Here is an 18,836-nt window from a genome sequence, read left to right as displayed (position 1 = left end):
AAACATGGAACCCGTGAAACTGCTGCAAGAACACAAACATTATAGGAGATTTTGACAGATGGAGGTGGAGGGGTGCTTTCCCAAGCTACAGAAGGAATGGTCTAGTAGTTAAGGTAAAACACAAGTCAAATTTTTTAGATTTGTCCACAGTCAGCAGTGGTGATCTTCTTGCTGGTCTTGCCATTTCTGGACCCAAAATGCCTCATGGCTTCCACAATATTCATGCCCTCCTTCAACTTGCCAGACACCACGTGCTTGCTATCCAACCACTCAGTCTTAGCAGTGCACGTGAAAAACTCGGAACCATTTGTGTTGGGTCCAACATTTGCCATGGACAAGATGCCAGGACCTGTGTGCTTCAGGATGAAACTCTCATCATCAAATTTCTCCCCATAGATGGACCTGCTGCCAGTGCCATCATGACATGTGAAGTCACCACCCTGGCACATAAATCCCGGAATAATCCTGTGAAAGCAGGAACCTTTATAACCAAGTCCTTTCTCCCCAATGCTTAGAGCATGGAAGTTCTCTGCCATTTTTGGAACTTTGTCTGCAAACAGCTTGAAGGAGATGGAGCCCAAAGGCTCACCATCCATGGAGATGTTAAACATGCTGGGGTTGACCATGGCTGGGCAGCATGGGTGGCTCCAGGGTGGTGGCATCTGCAAAGCCCCAATTCTTTTTTTTTTTTTTAACTTTATTTATTTATTTTGAGAGAGAGCTAGAGAGAGCACCAGCACCTGTGTGGGGGAGGGGCAGAGAGAGGGAGAGAGAGAATCCCAAGCAGGCTCCATGCTGTCAGTGCAGAGCCTGATGAAGGGCTCAATATCACAAACTCAGACCTGAGACTCATGACCTGAGCTGAAATCAAGAGTCTGACCTTAACTGACTGAGTGACCTAGGCATCCCTGATAGCTCCCCGTTTAATCTCTGGCCAAGCCCTGTTCCTTGATCTCCAGAACTGTATATCCAGCTCCAACTGTATATCCACATGTCTAATAGGCAACCCTAACTTAATATGTCTCTAACTGAGCTTCTAATGGTCCGCCACAAACCAGCTTCTCCTGCAGCCTTCCCTATCTCAGTTAATGCTAGCTCCATTCTTCTCATTGCTTGGGCCAGAAACCTTGGTGCCATTCTTGATTCTTCTCTTTGTCTCACACCCAGCGTATGGTCTCTCAGCAAATCCTGTTAGCTCTGTCTCCCAAAATGTGTCCACATTTGACCATTTATCACCATTCCTTCTGCCACCATCCTGCTCCATGTGACCACCCTTTGCCTGGTTTTTTGAAGTCACTTCTTAACTAGTCTCCCTGCTTCTGCTTTGCTTCCCTACTGTCTGTTAGCACATTGCCAGAGTAACCCTGTTAAAATTTCACTTAGTTCTTACAATTTTTCTGTTGAAAACCTTCCAACAGTTTCCCATCTTACCCAGAAAAAAAGCTAAAGACCTTAACTATTACGTATAAGAACGTGTGTGATCTGATCCTCCATTACACCTCCATTCTCATTTTCTTTTGTTCTCTTCCTTGTTCACTCTGTTCCAGCCACATGGCCTTTTTGCTGTTCCTTGAACATGCCTTTCCTTCAAAGCCCTTATACTTGCTGTTCAGTCTCTGTAGAATTCTCTTGCTGGTATCAGCAAAGCTAGCTTTCTCACTTTGGGTTTTTTCTTTCTGAAACCTTCCCTGGCTAACTTACTTGTTTTCCTGTCTCCTGCACTGGAATGTCAGCTTTATGAGGGTGGAGATTTTGTCTTGTTTTGTGTACTACAGAATTCTGAGCACCTAGAAGTAGTGTAGATAGTAGATGTCCACATATTTAAAAATAAATGAATGAATAAATGATACTCATTCTCATAATACCTCTTAAAAAAGCAGATAGTAAGCTAACAGCACTACTAGATGTCAAGTTATGTTGAAAGAAAGAAGGATGGAAGGATTGAAAGGCTGGAGGGAAAGTAAGGATTTGAAAATAATTTGAAATTTCTCAAAATATAGGGCAATCCTATAAATGTATGAATAGCAGTACTACTTTATTTAAGTAACTATTTTAATATTTTTCCATGGAGCCCACAAAAATTAGTTACTGCCATCAGTAGGAAACAGATTTGAACATCCAGCTGTGGTTTGAACCAGGAGATAAAGTTCTGCTCTCGATTAAGAACTGTGGACAAGTATTTCAGATGTCACTGAATCATTGTGTAGTTGAAGAAGGGTAACAATATGTCTTGGTTTTCCAGGAAGAGTCTTGGTTTCATTGTTTTGTTAATTATTAATAGGGTGGGTTTTTAATTCTCTCAAGAGTCCAGGTCCGAATGGTAAGTTATAAGGGCACCCTATAATCAAGGTGCTTGCTTCTGGCTAGTGATTGTAGCAGAAATTGAAATTCATGCATCCTAAGAAATTGTGACTTCCCAAACCCCTATTCTGGTGACTAGTTGCTTTGAGAGACCCCACCTTTCAGGGTGGCACTAGTAAAACCTTGATTATCTGGCATATAACTGGAGACCTTAAGAAAATGGTGAGTTTTTTTCTGTGCCAGTATAAGTACATGTAGAAAATACATGTATATTACACTATATGTATATTATTCTCTAACTTAATGTTCTGTGTTATTGTAGATAGATGTACTTCATTTTATCAACTTAATTTCTGTGTTTTGTCAATTTTCAAAAAATCAGTATAAAAAAAACAACATATAGGAAACTTGCCCATATGAAACCATAAGATAAGCAAAAAGAATGCTTTTGATATCTTAATCACAGCTAAAGAGCGCAAGATACATGGCTTACTATTTATGGTATAGAAATCCTTACATTGGGTTTCCACATTAGCAAAAAAGTAAATAACTCAGGCCAACTTGCCAAAATCTGGTCTAAAGGGAATTTTTGAAGAGAACTCATCACCATAAACACATGTACTCTATGCAGAAATTCTCTTAAGACAGAAAATAAGGAAATGCAAAGAAGCAAAAAGAAAAATTCTTCATGGTAAAATGACTCAATCACTGGTAACCATGCATTTCATATTTCTCTTTTAATAAGTTTTGTTAGTTTGCCTATTTTTATATGGTCTTAATCCTGTATATGTAAATGTGCATCCTGTATCTCCCCCTCCCTGATTAATATTTAATATTTAAATATTTAATATATTTTAGTATTAAAATAGTTAATATTTTAACTATTTTTCTATGTGTTTTAGAATAGATTTCCAGAAGAGGAATTACTAGATCAAAAGTAAAGACTATTTTAAAAAGTTTTTTGATATATATATTGCCACACTGCTTTTCCTGAGTATTTTACCAATTAATACTTTAACCAATCATGTCTGATGGTGCTTATTTCATCACACCTGTGCTTGGGTTGGGAATTATGATTTTTTAAAATATTTGTGATTGCAAAAACAAGTAAAAGATTCCTCACTTTGAATTTGCATTTCTTTCATTTTTTTGTGACCTTGTACATTTTTCTGTAAACATATTACTGATTGTATCCTATTGTATATTAAAATATAATTTTGTAGCTTAAGAGGGCTCCATGTAGGGAAAGACATTGCCTTTTGAATAAAACTTTAATAGAGCATGCTCAGCACGTTCATGATGTGCTGTTTCTTTACGATAAAGACAATTATTCGTTTTTAATTAAGGATTAATTACCCAGGTTACCATATTGAAATTAACCTCAACAGCTGCAAAATCCTTTCCAAAATGCTTAATTAGTAGAAAACAATTCCCACAGTGGGGAAATGTGGCTTCCTATTAAGAAATATTTATCTAGCTAAGTATGTATAAACTATATCTAACAGCGTGTATGTGTATATATGTATTAGGTTTTGTTGATTTCATTGAGTGCTAATGAACAGCAAACTAATCATAGAAATTTTATATTTTTATCAGGAACAGTTAACATTTACTAAAATAATATCTTAAATATTTTCTTCTTTTCAAGGTATCATAGACGTCGTAGGAAACTGGATCCTCCAAAAGACAGATGATATTGAGGTTTTCAGGAATCAAAGAGATGTTATCTTGTGTCTTATTTGCCATTTGAGAAAATGCAATTGAGTGTATTCACTGTTATGTAGCAAAACAATAATAAAATGTCTTTTTATGTCTTAGAATGTCTTAGAATGTCAATTTCTTTATATATCTTACGTAATTGTGGATTTGACATTCTTATATGCAGAAACCTACTTCATCTTATCTTGCCTTTGAGATATTAAGGTATACCATTTATTTTTATGTATCTAGTTGTGATTAAGTATTTTTACATTATCAGCCAAATATTGTTAGTAGTATAAATATGATTCATAAAAATGTGCATGGTTCTCCTTCACAGGGAGATTTTTTAATTGCCTTTGGAAAGAAACTCATGGGGTCCACCCAGAAAATAAATGTTATGATGTTTTCTTTCTTGTGGCTTCTAGGAAATAAATTCTAGTTGACCCTTGAACCACTTGAGTTTGAAGTGGTCTGCTTATACACAGAATTTTTTTTGATAAATATAGTACAGTACTGTAAATGTATTTTCTCTTAAGATTTTCTTAGTAACATTTTCTTTTCCCCAGCATTATTGTAACAATATAAAAATATAAAATACATATAACATGCAAAATACATGTTAATCAATTATGTTAATCGGTGAGGCTACCAGTCATCATAGGCTATTAGTAATTAAAGTTTTGGGGAGTCAAAAGTTAGACATGCATTTTTGACTGCAATGGGGATTGGTACCCCTAACCCCTTTGTTCAGGGGTTAACTGTAGTTACATTTTAATTAGTTTCTACTGCTTGCTAGGTCCTTTACATATATATACATTATTATTAAATTCTCACAATAATCCTTTGAAGAAAGATCATCATTCCTACTTTATAGGTAAGGCCAAGTGACTTTGAACTCCACTTACCCAGCAAGTGGAGTGGGAGAGCCAGGATCCAAATGGTCTGGTTCCAGAGCCTTTCTACTGTGCATTACAGTGACAAAGGGTTATTTTCTTTTACCTAAGAATGTACTTTCCTAGAAAGGATATTATAGAATTTGTTTTAAATTTTTTTTTTTTTTCTGGCTGTTTTAGAAATTATGCTAGCTTCAGAACACATGCAACTCTGTGGTTAAAATGTTAATATCACTAGTGTGATGAGAATGTTAATTGATTATTTTGCTGTTGGTTGTCACTACCACCTTATATGTGATCCTTAATGGCATTGCTGCCCCTGTGATTTCTGTTTAGGACGTGAGGAATCTTTTAAGAAGGTGGAAAGGTGCTTTATTGAAACTTGTAAAATATTTGTGATATTTTAAAATCTGATGTGGAAAATGATTTCATTGAAGTAAAATTGAAATGAAATTCATTGAAATGAAAACTTATTTAAAGTCTGTTGTTTTGGGATGCCTGGGTGGCTTGGTCGGTTAAGTGTCTGACTCTGCATTTTGGCTCAAGTCATAATCCCAAATCTCAGTTTATGAGTTTGAGCCCCACATCAGGCTCTGCACTGACAGCATGAAGCTGCTTGAGATTTTCTGTCTCCCTCTCTCTCTGCCCTTCCCTGACATGTGCACACGTGCTCTCTCTCTCTCAAAATAAATAAAAACTTTTAAAAAATAAAATAAAAAGTCTATTCTTTAATCTAGTTCTTTTAATAGAGGAACTCTCTCTGAAGTTTCAAGTATTCAGTAAAAATGTAAGGAATAATAAATAGGAAAGGATTAAGGAAGTAATAATGGCCACCCTCTGTTACCAAAAGGAAATGTTTTTAAGTGGCTTCCTTTTATCATTAATATATTAATGTGGGGGAAAGAGCAAAGAAAAACATGTTGATAGAACTTACTAATCAGAAATTTTAAATATTTACCAGCCATGTTCAGTGACATATTTTTGAAAATGATTAGATTTTTTTCTGGTTGATTTATATCCAAATTTTTACAAAGATTGAAATATGCCACATTATAAAAGTAGGAAGAATAAAGAACAATTAAATTAATTAAAAACTTTTTTTCTAAGTACAAAGATGTACTAAATAGAGATTGTTTGATTGTAAGATGCCCAAACCACACATCCACATGTCAATGCTTTGGAGAATTAACTTTGATTTTATTGTACTGGAACTACAGGTTAATACTGTAGATGCTAGAATTTTGGCTTTCATGGATTGCTGTTATTTAGTTTGCTAAGTAAGTACATATTCCATCACCACCATCACCTCCTTCCTCTCTGCTCCTTCCATTCTCTACCCCAGGGGTAGTAACTTATCCACCATCACAAACATTTTAGCAAAGGTCCACTTACTTGTCTCCTTTTTTCTAGAAATTTAAAAACTGCATAAGGTGGGATGGTCCTTTAAAGGGAATTCATTCAGTCGTGAAAAATTTTCCGGTTCCCATGTTTCCATTGATGAGGTGGATTAAGACACCTCAAGCTGATATAAAAGCATTGTCAGTGAGCCACCAGAGGGCACTCTTAGAGTTCAATTCAAACACTGCTTACCCAAAGGCAGTAACAATGTGCTTAATTACCAGAGACTATTTGGATGTTCTTTAGGTAAGAATGTCTAGTAGAATAAATGGGAGTAGTGAAATTATGTGTTGAGACATTCTGAGGCCATTATTCATTCTGTTGATCTAGTCGTCAAGGATTTACCAAACCCCTAATACATTTGAAGAGGCATTATACTTTTTGCTAGGCCAACAGCAAAAAATGGTCCCTTCTTAAGGATGATAGTATCTACTTAACTAGTATCTACTGAGCCACTTAATTTTTATAATGATGTTTATAACTTTTTAAAAATGTTTAATGTTCATTTTTGAGAGAGAGAGAGAATGAGTGGGGGAAGGGCAGAGAGAGAGGGAGACACAGAATCCAAAGCAGGCCCCAGGCTCTCAGCTGTCAGCACAGAGCCTGTCACGGGGCTTGAATTTATGAACTGTGAGATCATGACCTGAGCCGAAGTTGGACACTTAACTGACTGAGCCACCCAGGCACCCTTATAATGTTTATGAACCATAAACATAATGCATTATTATTTTTTAATTAAAAAATAAATAGAAAATAAAAATTACCCATAATTGTCCCTTGTAAAGATAACACTTCAAGTTTTGCTTCCCTTCTTCCCACTTATTTCACTGCATAAATATATTTCAAAGAGTAAAAACAGTATTATGCATGCTGTTTTATAACTTGCTTTTTTCATTTAATAGAATTTTTTTGCCATATCATTAAATACTCTCATTTAATGAATGCATATTATTCTATAATCTGGATGTCATAATTAACTTCCTCACTGCTTTTAGACATAATCATTGTTTCTCTTTGTTCCCTATTATAAATAATGCTGTTGGAGTGCCTGGTTGACTCAGTTGATTAAGCATCTGACTTTGGCTCAGGTTATGATCTCACTGCTCATGAGTTTGAGCCCCACGTTGGGCTCTGTGCTGACAGCTCAGAGCCTGGAGCCTGCTTCATATTCTGTTTCTTTCTCTCTGCCCCTTCTCTGCTTGCATTCTCTCTCTCTCTCTCTCAAATATAAAATAAAACATAAATAATGCTGTTATTAACATTCTAGTGGATATTTTTCCTTTTTTAAAAAGACTTCATTTTTTAGAACAGTTTTAGGTTCACAGCAAAATTGAAAGGGAGGTACAGGTATTTTCCATGTCCCCACACATGCATAGCTTCCCTTGTTATCACCATCACCCACCCGGATGATGCATTTGTTACAATTGATGTACCTACATTGACACATCATCACCCAGAGTTCATAGTTTACATTAGGGTTTACTCTTGGTATTGTACCTTCTGTGGATTTTGACAAATGTAGAATGGCATATTTCTACCATTATATTATCTACAGCATAGTTTTATTGCCCTAAAATTAGTGTCTGCCTATTTATCCTCTTTTCCTTCCTAACCCCTGGTAATCACTGATCTTTCTTGTCTCCACAGTTTTGCATTTTCCATAATGTTATATGTTAGAATCATACAGAATGTTGCATTTTCAGGTTGGCTTCTTTCATTTAGTAGTATGTCTTTTCATAGCTTGGTAGCTAATCTCTTTTTAGCGCTGAAAAACAGTCCATTGTCTGGACATACTATGCTTCATCCACTCACCTACTGAAAGGTATGTTGGTCACTCCCAAATTTGGGAATGATAAATAAAGCTGCTATAAACATCTGTGCACAAGTGTGGACATAAGTTTGCATCTCCTTTGAGTAAATACCAAGGAGCATGATTATTGGATTGTAAGGTAAGAGTAAATTTAGTTTTGTAAGAAACTGCCACGCTTGTTTCTAAAGTGGCTGGACCATTCTGCATTCAGACCAACAGTGAATAAGTTTCTGTTGCTGCACATCCTCACCAGCATTTGGTGATGTGAGTGTTTTTGGATTTTGACCACTCTAATATTAGAGGTGTGTAGTTGTATCTGATTGTTTTAATTTGCATTTCTTTGATGCATGACTGTGGAGCATCTTTTCATATACTTATTTGCCATCTGCGTATCTTCTTTATTGAAGTGTCTGTTAAGGTCTTTGGCCCATTTTTTAGTCAGGTTATTTGTTTTAATCGGGTTATTTGTTTAATCAGGTTATTTAATTGGGTTATTGTTGAGTTTTAAGAGTTCTTTTTATATTTTGTATATTAATCTATTATCAGGTAGGCCTCTTACATATATTTTCTCCCAATCTGTGGCTCGCCTTTTCATTCTCTTCACACTGTCGTTTCACAGAGCAGAAATTTTTAATTTTCATGAACTCTAGCTGATTAATTTTTTCTTTCATGGATCATGCCTTTGATGTTGTATCTGAAAAGTTATCATCAAACCCAAGATCATCTAAACTTCCTCCCATGTTATTTTCTAAGAGTTTGATAGTTTTGCATTTTACCTTTAAGTCTGTGACCCTTTGTGTGTGTGTGTGTGTGTGTGTGTGTGTGTGTGTGTGTGTGTGTGTGTGTGTGTATGATCCATTTTAAGTAAATTTTTATGAAGGATGTAAAGTCATTGTCTAGATTATTATTATTATTATTTTTTGCATTTGTAGTTGTTCCAGCTCCATTTGTTGAAAAGACTCTTTGCTTCATTGTATTGCATTTACTCCTTTGTCAACAATCAGTCGACTGTATTTATGTGGTTCTGTTTTAAGGCTCTCCCGTTCTGTTCTGTTGAAATATTTTGTCTGCTCGTTCACTAGTACTGCACTCCCTTGACTGTAGCTTTGTAGTAAGTCTTGAAATCAGACAGTGTCAGTCCTCTCACTTCGTTCTTTTTCAATACTAGTGTATTGCATTAATTGATTTTTTAAAGTTGAACTAGCCTTATACACCTGGCATAAGTTCCATTTGATCATGGTGCATAATTCTCTTTTGCACCTTTTTTTTTTTAGATTTGATTTGCTAGTATTTTGTTGAGGATTTTTGCATCTATATTCATTTTAGATACTAGCTAGTGGTTTTCTAGTAATGTCTTTGTCTGGTTTTGGTCTCAGGGTAATGTTGGCCTCATAGAATGAGTTAGGAAGTATTCCCTCTGCTCTATTCTCTGAAAAAGATTGTAGAGAATAGGTATTATTTCTCTCTTAAATGTTTGGTAGAATTCATAGTGAATCCATCTGGGCCTGGTGCTTTATATTCTGGAAGGTTATTATTGATGCAATTTCTTTAATAGATACAGGCTTATTCAAGTAGTATGTTTCTTGTGTGAATTTTGCCAGGTTGTGTCTTTCAAAGAATTGGCGCACTTTATCTAAGTTATCTGAGGGTATAGAGTTAGTTGTCCGTGGGAATTGTAATAATGTCCCTTGTTTCATTTCTGATATTAGCAATTTGTGCCTTTTCTTTTTTTCTTAGCCTGGTTAGTGGCTTATTAATTTTTTTTATCTTTATAAAGAATGAGCTTTTGATCTTATCAATTTTTCTATTGATTTCCTGTTTTCAATTTTATTGATTTCCACTCTGATTCTTATTATTTCCTTTCTTCTGCGTACTTTAGATTTAATTTGCTCTTCTTTTTCTAGTTTCCTAAGGTGGGAGCTTAGATGGTTGGTTTTAGATATTTCTTTTTTTTTCTAACATGTATATTCAATGCTAAAATTTCCCTTTAAGCATTTGTGGCTTACACTGCATCCCACAAATTTGGTAAGCTGTGTTTCATTTTCATTTAGTGCAAAGTACTGTTTAATTTCTCTTGATATTTCTTTTTTGACCCACGTGTTATGTAGCAGTGTATTGTTTAATCTTCAAGTATTTTGGGATTGTCCAGCTGGCTTCCCATTAATGATTTCAAGTTTAATCCCACTGTAATCTGAGAGCACACATTGCATGATTTCTGGTTTTTTTAGTTAATTAACTAATTTTTAATTTATATTCAAGTTAGTTAGCATATAGTGCAATAATGTTTTTAGATTCCAGTGATTCATCTCCTATGTATAACACCCAGTGCTCATTGCACCAAGTGTCCTCCTTAATGCCTTTGCCCATTTAGCCCATCCCCCCACCCACAGCCCCTCCAGCAGCCCTCAGTTTGTTCTCCATATTTAAGAGTCTCTTATGTTTTGTCCCCCTCCGTTTTTATATTATTTTTGCTTCCCTTCCCTTATGTTCATCTGTTTTGTATCTTAAATTCCACGTATGAGTGAAGTCATATGATATTTTTCTTTTACTGACTTATTTCACTTAGCATAATACCCTCTAGTTCTATCCGTTTGTTGCAAATGGCAGGGTTTAATTCTTTTTGATTGCTGAGTAATACTCCATTGTAAATATAAACATCTTCTTTATCCATTCATCCCTCAATGGACATTTGGGCTCTTTCCATACTTTGGCTATAGACATTGTATGATTTCTATTTTAAATTTGTTAAGTTGTGTTATATGACCCAGATTGTGGTCTATATTAGTGAATGTTTCATGTGAACTTGAGAAGAATATGTATTCTGCTATTGTTGGTTGAAGTAGTCTATAGATGTCCATTTTATCTATTTGATTGATGGTGTTGTTGAGTTCAGGTATGTCTTTACTGATTTCCTGCCTGCCGGATCTGTCCATTTCTGATAGAGGGGGTTAAAGTCTACAATTATAATAATGGATTCATCTATTTCTCTTTGCAGTCTCATCAGTTTTTGCCTCACATATTTTGGCATTCTGTTGTTAGGTGCATATGCGTTAACAGTTGGTATGTCTTCTTGGAGAATTGATCATTTTATCATTATGTAATGTCCTTCTTTTCCCTGATAGCATTCTTTGCTCTGAAGTGTGCTGTGTCTGAAATTAATATAGCTGCTCCTTTTTTTTGAATAGTGTTACTATAGTATATCTTTCTTCCTTTATTTTTAATCTGTATGTGTTTTTATGTTTTAAGTGGGTTTCTTGCAGACAACATAGAGTTAGGTCTTGTTTTTTTATCTAATCTGGCAATCTCTGTCTTTTAATTGGTGCCTGTAGACCATTGACATTCAAAGTGATTGTTGATATAGTTGGATTATTTTCTACTATATTTGCTACTGTTTCCTATTTGTTGCCCTTGTTCTTTGTTTCTATTCTATTTTTGCTTTTTACTTTTTCTGCCTTTTATGGTTTTGATTTATGTGACTCTGTTTTCTCTCCTTTCTTAGCACATCTGTTACACCTTTTTTCCCTTAAGGCCTTCCTACTTGCCAGGCCCTGTTGTAATATACTTCTTTTTTAAAAATCCTTTTTAGTGGTTGCCCTAGAGTGGTTGCATATATACATTTGCAAATAAGCCGAGTCCACTTTCAGGCAACACTATACTGCTTCATGGGCAGTGCAAGTATTTTATAAAAATGAGATAATTCTAATTCCTCCCTCCTGTCTCTTGTATCATTGTGGTCATTCATTTCTCATGCATAAGCGTATATACATATAATCAGATATACTGTTGTTTTTTTTTAAACAAACTGTTATGTTAGATCAGTGAAGAGTAAGAAAAAGTTTGGGTTTTGTCTTCACTTATCCTTCACCACTGCTCTTTATGTAGATCTGAGTTTCTGACCTGTCTTGTTTTCCTTCTCTCTAAAGAACTTCTTTTAATAGTTTTTACAAGACAGGTCTATTGGCAACAGATTCTTTACATTTTTGTTTGTTTGACAAAGTCTTTATTTCTCCTTCACTTTTGAAGGATAGTATTACAGGGTACAGAATTCTAGGTTGGTGGGTTTTTCTGCTCTCAATGCTTTAAATATTTCCCTCCATTCTCTTCTTGCTTACATGGTATCTGAAGGAAGTTGGATGTAATTCTTACTCTGTAGCACTTGATCAAAGTTTTTAATTAAGCATTTGTGTGTGTGTGTGTGTGTGTGTGTGTGTGTGTGTGATTATTTGATAAATATCCATCTTTCCTACTAAACTCAGCTGTGTAACTTGCAAGGTCCCTGACTGGCTTTGTTTACCACTGTGTCCTTAGTGCCTAATATGGCCTGGTACATTCATATAACCACAAACATGATGTTGTAAAAGATTTGCTGTAGTGCAGAGCACTTTAACCTAAGGATTTTACAAATGGGATTTGGGGATAGGTGATATCTATGTGTAGAATTTTGAGAATATATATCTGTGTGTTTTCCTGGGGATAGAATCTGTTGTTTTTCAGTTCATTAAAGGCTCTAGCACATAATGCCCTAGTTCTTACTTGCCTGCAGCTAAGTACATAATAACATTAGTACTGGAGTGCTGTTGATATGCAAGATAGGAAGTTTGGTTTCCACATATTCTAAGAAAGCAACCTTAGTTAGATTCCAAGCATTTTTAAGAACAGAAGAAAACAAGACAGCATGTACCTCCATTTTGGAAAGCTCTAGCAATGTATGCAAACCCTTACTTACGGAATATTTTTCAGTTGTGTATTTATGATTTCCAGAAAGGAATCAGCTGAAGTATCAGCACATAAGCCCAAGAGGTTAGCAAATTACTTTATTTGCTGAAGGCATAAATAAATGTCTTCATTGCTTACAGGGAAAGGGAATGATTTCTTAGATTTTTTTTCTCAGAAGTTCAAAATGACTTGCTAATATTCTTAGCAAAATAATTTGCACATACTGTCCCAATTACAGTTTGGCCATTAGCCCCCTACTAGTTTTTAATATGCTGTTTAACCTTCTGAAAGAAAAGATATTTTAACACGCTGGGAAGAAATGCCCAGGTAGAATATGTATGTAATGTGCTTTCTAGTTTGGCACAAAGGCATCTACTTTGATTTAGTCACATCATCTTCATATTTATATAGCATCTTCCTGTAGGATTCCTGACATGCTTCACAGTTATGATTGCCTGAATTCTTATAATGTTGCTTATAAACATTTTTAGATGGAGAAGCTGAGGCAGAGTTCCACAATTACATATGGAAATTACAAGTAGAATACTGAGTCAGTCTTTAATTCAACAAGATTGTATTTTCTTTCCAATTTTCTCTCCAGGTATATAATTACTTCAGCACATTTTATTAAGCCCTTGTAGAGTTCAAGCCACTGTATATTCAAAGATGAGACCTTATTCCTGATTGACAAAATATCTTGCCCAGACCTTTCCTAATCCCCTCTAGTCAGAATTCACCTCTTCCTTCTCCATAGTCCAAAGCACATTGAATTACTAGTGTATTGCCCTCTTTAATTTATCTTGAATTAGAGCAAAAATTGTGGTTGGTAACATGGTCAGTGTGCCAATTTTAATTAGTCCTGTTGGTCTTTTTCATCATTGCCACCCAGGTATAACTACCATCAGTAGGATCATAGAAGATAGAAATAGTAGACCTGAAAATCACCTTAAAGATGATTTTGAGGCACATACTTTGATTTTATAGATAGGGGAACTGAGATTCAGTAAGACTAATTGACTTGCCCAAGATCACAGCATGGCAGAACGAACCAATGTCTTCTTTAAATATTAAGGATATTTTTATATGTGTATTTACGCACACACATACTGATGAAATTTGTCTGCAACAGCAGATGTGTTCATTCATATACTGTGAACTCTGGCTCTGCCTGGTGATGTTTGCCAATTTCCATGGTGCACATATTCTCATCATGGCTGATTTAATCTACCAAAAGTTTAACAACTGGCTCACAAAATTTCTGAAAATTTAATAATTGGATATCAGGTTGCTATGAACCAGCTCTAGCATTCCACTGGATGTGCCCCTGAAATCATGTATTTACAATTAAAACATTCGACCATTTTCTTACTCTTTCTAGTTATCCATTCAGAGACACTTTACCTTATTTTCTGATTAATATTTCTGTGAGGAAATAAATTATTCCTAACATGTCAGCTTTATTTTTTTTTTAAGTTTTTTTTTTTAATGTTTATTTATTTTTCAGACAGAGAGAAACAGAGCATGAACTGGGGGAGGGTTAGAGAGAGGGAGACACAGAATCCGAAACAGGCTCCAGGCTCTGAGCGGTCAGCACAGAGCCTGACGGGGGGGCTCGAAATCGCGACCACAAGATCATGACCTGAGCCGAAGTCGGACGCCCAACTGACTGAGCCACCCAGGTGCCCCCTCCCATGTCAGCTTTAATCTTCACTTTAAGGTGTTTTTGTTTTGTTTGTTTTGTTTTTAGGATTTAATAACTTGTTAATAAGTGTTTAAAACTACTTGAGGGTCTGTCTATTAAGAGAACTTTGGATGAATCCCTGAGTATCAGTTATCTATTGTTAGGTTACAAATCTCCCCAAATACTTATTAGCTTAAAACAACAACCCGGCGCGCCTAGGTAGCTTGGTTGGTTGAGTGTCCAACTTCGGCTCAGGTCGGGCTTTGCACTGATAATGTAGAGCCTGCTTCCGATTCTGTCTTCCTCTCTCTCTGCCCTTCCTCCGCTCACACAAGCACGCTCTCTCAAATAAGTAAACATTAAAAAAAATTTTTTTAAAGAAATTAAAAAAAAAAAAAACCCTATAGTTTATGGTTCTGGCTAAATCTTGTCTAGGTTGGGCTCACCTGATCCTGATGGGGTTTGTCCATGCATCTGAGGGTGTTAATGCGACCCATTAATTGGGTTGATGAGGCTGGCTGGTCTTAGCTGGTGTCACCCATATGTCCAGTGATAGAGTGGCTGTTGGCTGAAGCCATAAGGGGAACTTTGTGTTTCTCACTATCCAGTGAGTCAGGCCTGGCCTGTTCACATGGCTTCAGGGTTTCAAGGGTACAGAGTGAAAACTACAAGGTCTCTTAAGGCCTAGTCTCCAAACTGGTACATGACTTCCACAAGTCCATCCCAGTTCAGGGAGTGGGGAAATAGACTCTACTTTTTGAAGGGAGAAACACCAAATAGTGTGGCCATTCCATTCCATTCCATTACTGATTTGTTTTAAGGTTTAGATCGTTACGTCCATGGGACAGAGATGAGTGTACATGGCATGGTTGGCCTTCAGTCAGAAATTGATTAGGGGGCCAGGGTGGCTCAGTCGGTTAAGCATCTGACTTCGGCTCAGGTTAAGCGTCTGATTTCAGCTTAGGTCATGATCTCACAGTTCATGGGTTCAAGTCCCACACTGGGTTCTGTGTTGGCAGCTCAGAGCCTGGAACCTGCTTCAGATTCTGTGTCTCCTCTTCTCTCTCTCTCTGCCCCTCTCCCACTCGCACTGTCTCTCTCTCTCAAAAATAAACATTTAAAAAATTTATAATAAAAATTTTAAAAAAGAAATTGATTAGAGTTTTCTTTTCCAGTGTTTAAAAGAAATTAATAACCTTTACTTATAAACCATCTCTACTTGAATGATCACTCACTGATACACTCAACAACTAATAATTTCCTTATCAGTTTAATTCATATATTTTAACACTCTCTTCCGCACACACTAGGTGGCTAAGGGTTGGGTGGGGGCAGAACTAAACAATAAGGCAGTATTGTCTGCCTAACAATTGGAAACCAATATAAGACATTAAGTAATAAATTGATAAATTTTATACCATCATTCAGGTTCAGGAAAAGAAAGTCACTGGAGAAGAGATTAGTTGGGGAAGATTGCTTCATAGAGAACCACTTTTTATTTATTTATTTATTTATTTATTTATTTATTTATTTATTTATTTAAAATTTAAATCCAAGTTGGTTAACATATATTGTAATAATGATTTCAGGAATAGAATTTAGTGATTGATTACTTACATATAACACCCAGTGCTTATCCCAACAAGTGCCTTCCTTAATACCCATCACCCATTTAGCCCATCCCTCCACCCAACACCCCATCAGCAACCCTCAGTTCTCTGTATTAAAAGTGTCTAATGGTTTGCTTCCCTCTCTGTTTTTATTTTACTTTTCCTTCTCTTCTCCTATGTTCATCTGTTTTGTTTCTTAAATTCCACATGAGTGAAATCATATGATGCCTTTCTCTGACTGACTTATTTCGCTTAGATAATACATTCTAGTTCTATCCACGTTGCTGCAAATGGCAAGATTTTTTCTTTTTGATCATCAAACAATATTCCATTGTGTGTAAATACCACATCTTCTTTATCCATTTGTCAGTTGATGAATATTTGGGCTCTTTCTATACTTTTGCTATTGTCAATAGTGTTGCTGTAAACATTGGGGTACATGTGCCCCTTCGAATCAGCACTCCTGTATCCTTTGGATAAATACCTAGTAGTGCAATTGGGTACTTTTATCTTTAATTTTTTGAGGAACCTCCGTACTGTTTTCCAGAGAGGCTGGAATGCAGTTTGCATTCTCACCAGCAGTGCAAAAGGGTTCCTCTTTCTCTGTATCCTCACCAACATCTATTGTTTCCTGAGTCATTAATTTTAGCCATTCTGACAGGTGTGAGGTGGTATCTCATTGTGGTTTTGATTTGTATTTCCCTGATGATGGGTGATGTTGAGCATCTTTTCATGGGTCTGTTACCATCTGAATGTCTTCTTTGGAAAAGTGTGTATTCATATATTTTGCCCATTTCTTCAGTGGATTATTTGCTTTTTGGGTGTTGTTTGATAAGTTCTTTATAGATTTTTGGATACTAACCCTTTATCTGATATGTCATCTTCTCCTATTCCCTTGGTTGCCTTTTAGTTTTGCTGATTGTTTCCTTCACTGTGCAGATTTTTATCTTGATGCTTTTATTTCCCTTGCCTCTGGAGCCATGTTAAGTAAGTAGTTGCTGTGGCTGAGGTCAAAAAGGTTGTTATCTGTTTTCTCCTCTAGGATTTTGATGGCTTCCTGTCTTATGTTTAGGTCTTTCATCCATTTTGAGTTTAGTTTTGTGTATGGTGTAAGAAAGTGGTCCAGGTTCATTCTTCTGCATGTCGCTGTCCAGTTTTCTCAGCACCATCTACTGAAGAGACTGTCTTTATTCCGTTGGATATTCTTTCCTACTTTGTCAAAGATTAGTTGGCCATACGTTTGTGGGTCCATTTCCGGGTTCTCTATTCTCTTCCATTGATCTGAGTGTCTGTTTTTGTGCCAGTACCATACTGTCTTGATGATTACAGCTTTGTAGTACAGCTTGAAGCCTGGCATTGTGATGCCTCCAGCTTTGGTTTTCTTTTTCAGGATTGCTTTGGCTATTTGGGGTCTTTCTTGGTTCCATACAAATTTTAGGATTGTTTGTTCTAGTTCTGTGAAGAATGCTGGTGTTATTTTGATACAGATTGCATTGAATATGTAGATTGCTTTGGGTAGTATCGACATTTTAACATAGTTCTTTTTCCAAACCATGACCATGGAATATTTTTCCTTTTTTAACGTGTGTCTTCTTCAGTTTCTCTCATAAGCTTTCTATAGTTTTCAGCATATAGATTTTTCACCTCTTTGGTCAAGTTTATTCTTAGGTATTTTATGGTTTTGGTGCAATTGTAAATGGGATCGATTCCTTGATTTCTCTTTCTGCTGCTTCATTATTGGTGTATAGAAATACAACCAATTTCTGTACATTGATTTTATAACCTGAGACTTTGCTGAATTCATGTATCAGTTCTAGCAGTTTTTTGGTGGAGTCTTTTGGGTTTTCCACATAGAGTATAATGTCGTCTGTAAAGAGTGAAAGTTTGACTTCCTCCTTGCTGGTTTGGATGCCTTTTATTTCTTTTTGTTGTCTGATTGCTGAGGCTAGAACTTCCAACACTATGTTGAATAACAGTGGTAAGAGTGGAACAATGAGCAAGTTTTTATTAATCACTCTTTTTCCCTTTTATCTTTGTTCTAATTCTAGTTGCTGAAATGTAATGTTCATTGAATCAGATAATAAAAAAAATAAAGCTTGGACTTTTAATTTTTTTCACTTCTACTTATTTCATTTTATTGTAATTTATAAAAGTGTTAGACCACAAGAGATTAAGGAACTGTCCCTTCAGCAGAAGATTTGACAACTCCCATTTTATAGTATACTTTCCAGACAATTATTCAGCTTTGGCTTGAACCCTTCTAGTAACTAGGAGCTCATTACCTTTCTAGGAAGCTAATTCATTATTGGACTGTTCTGATTATTAGAAAATGTTTTCTTAGACTGAGTAGAAATCAACCTTCCTATGATTTGTAATCCTAAGACTTGATCCTGCCCCTGGAACTATACAACATAAATTTACTCTCTTTTAATGTATGACAGATCTTTGGGTATTCAAAAACACTTGTCATATCCCTCTTTAGTTTTCTTTAAGCCTCACTTTTTCTGATTATCCATATGACAGTTTCTAGAACCTCCTTGTCCTGATTGCCCTTTTCTGGACATACTCTTTTAATAATGTCTTTCTTAAGATGTATTACCCAGAACTAAATGGATCATAAATTTCTTGTTCTGGACAATAAATATACTTCTGCTAATGGTGCCAATAATGCAGTAAGTTTTTTTAGCAGTCCTGTCACTCTGTTGATTCACAATGAGTCATAATTT

The 18,836-nt window shown here is 35.8% G+C and overlaps 2 protein-coding genes across 3 annotated transcripts in view; one reads left to right on the top strand and one right to left on the bottom strand.

The window, feature by feature from the left end:
* Positions 1-18,836, top strand: part of MRPL42 (mitochondrial ribosomal protein L42) — a 72,708-nt gene that overhangs the window by 29,128 nt on the left and 24,744 nt on the right. Inside the window, exon 6 of one of the 2 annotated variants that reach the window (XM_053895989.1) lies at positions 3,950-5,352. The exons of the other annotated variant lie outside the window; for it this stretch is intronic. Coding sequence (XP_053751964.1) covers positions 3,950-3,995 — 46 coding nt within the window. The 3' untranslated portion in view covers positions 3,996-5,352. Of the gene's footprint in view, positions 1-3,949; positions 5,353-18,836 lie in introns of those variants that run through there. 2 annotated transcript variants of the gene reach the window in all.
* Positions 120-632, bottom strand: LOC109265333 (peptidyl-prolyl cis-trans isomerase A-like). The gene has a single exon (XM_053895991.1). The coding sequence runs from the start codon at positions 624-626 to the stop codon at positions 135-137; it is 492 nt and encodes a 163-aa protein (XP_053751966.1). The 5' UTR covers positions 627-632; the 3' UTR covers positions 120-134.

The sequence above is a fragment of the Panthera pardus genome, unplaced genomic scaffold (genome assembly GCF_024362965.1).
Source record: "Panthera pardus isolate Hobbes unplaced genomic scaffold, ASM2436296v1 HiC_scaffold_6, whole genome shotgun sequence".
In the NCBI taxonomy this organism is placed as follows: Eukaryota; Metazoa; Chordata; class Mammalia; order Carnivora; family Felidae; genus Panthera; species Panthera pardus.
The sequence above is the reverse complement of the archived record's forward strand: the minus strand, read 5'-3'. Positions and strand labels throughout refer to the sequence as shown.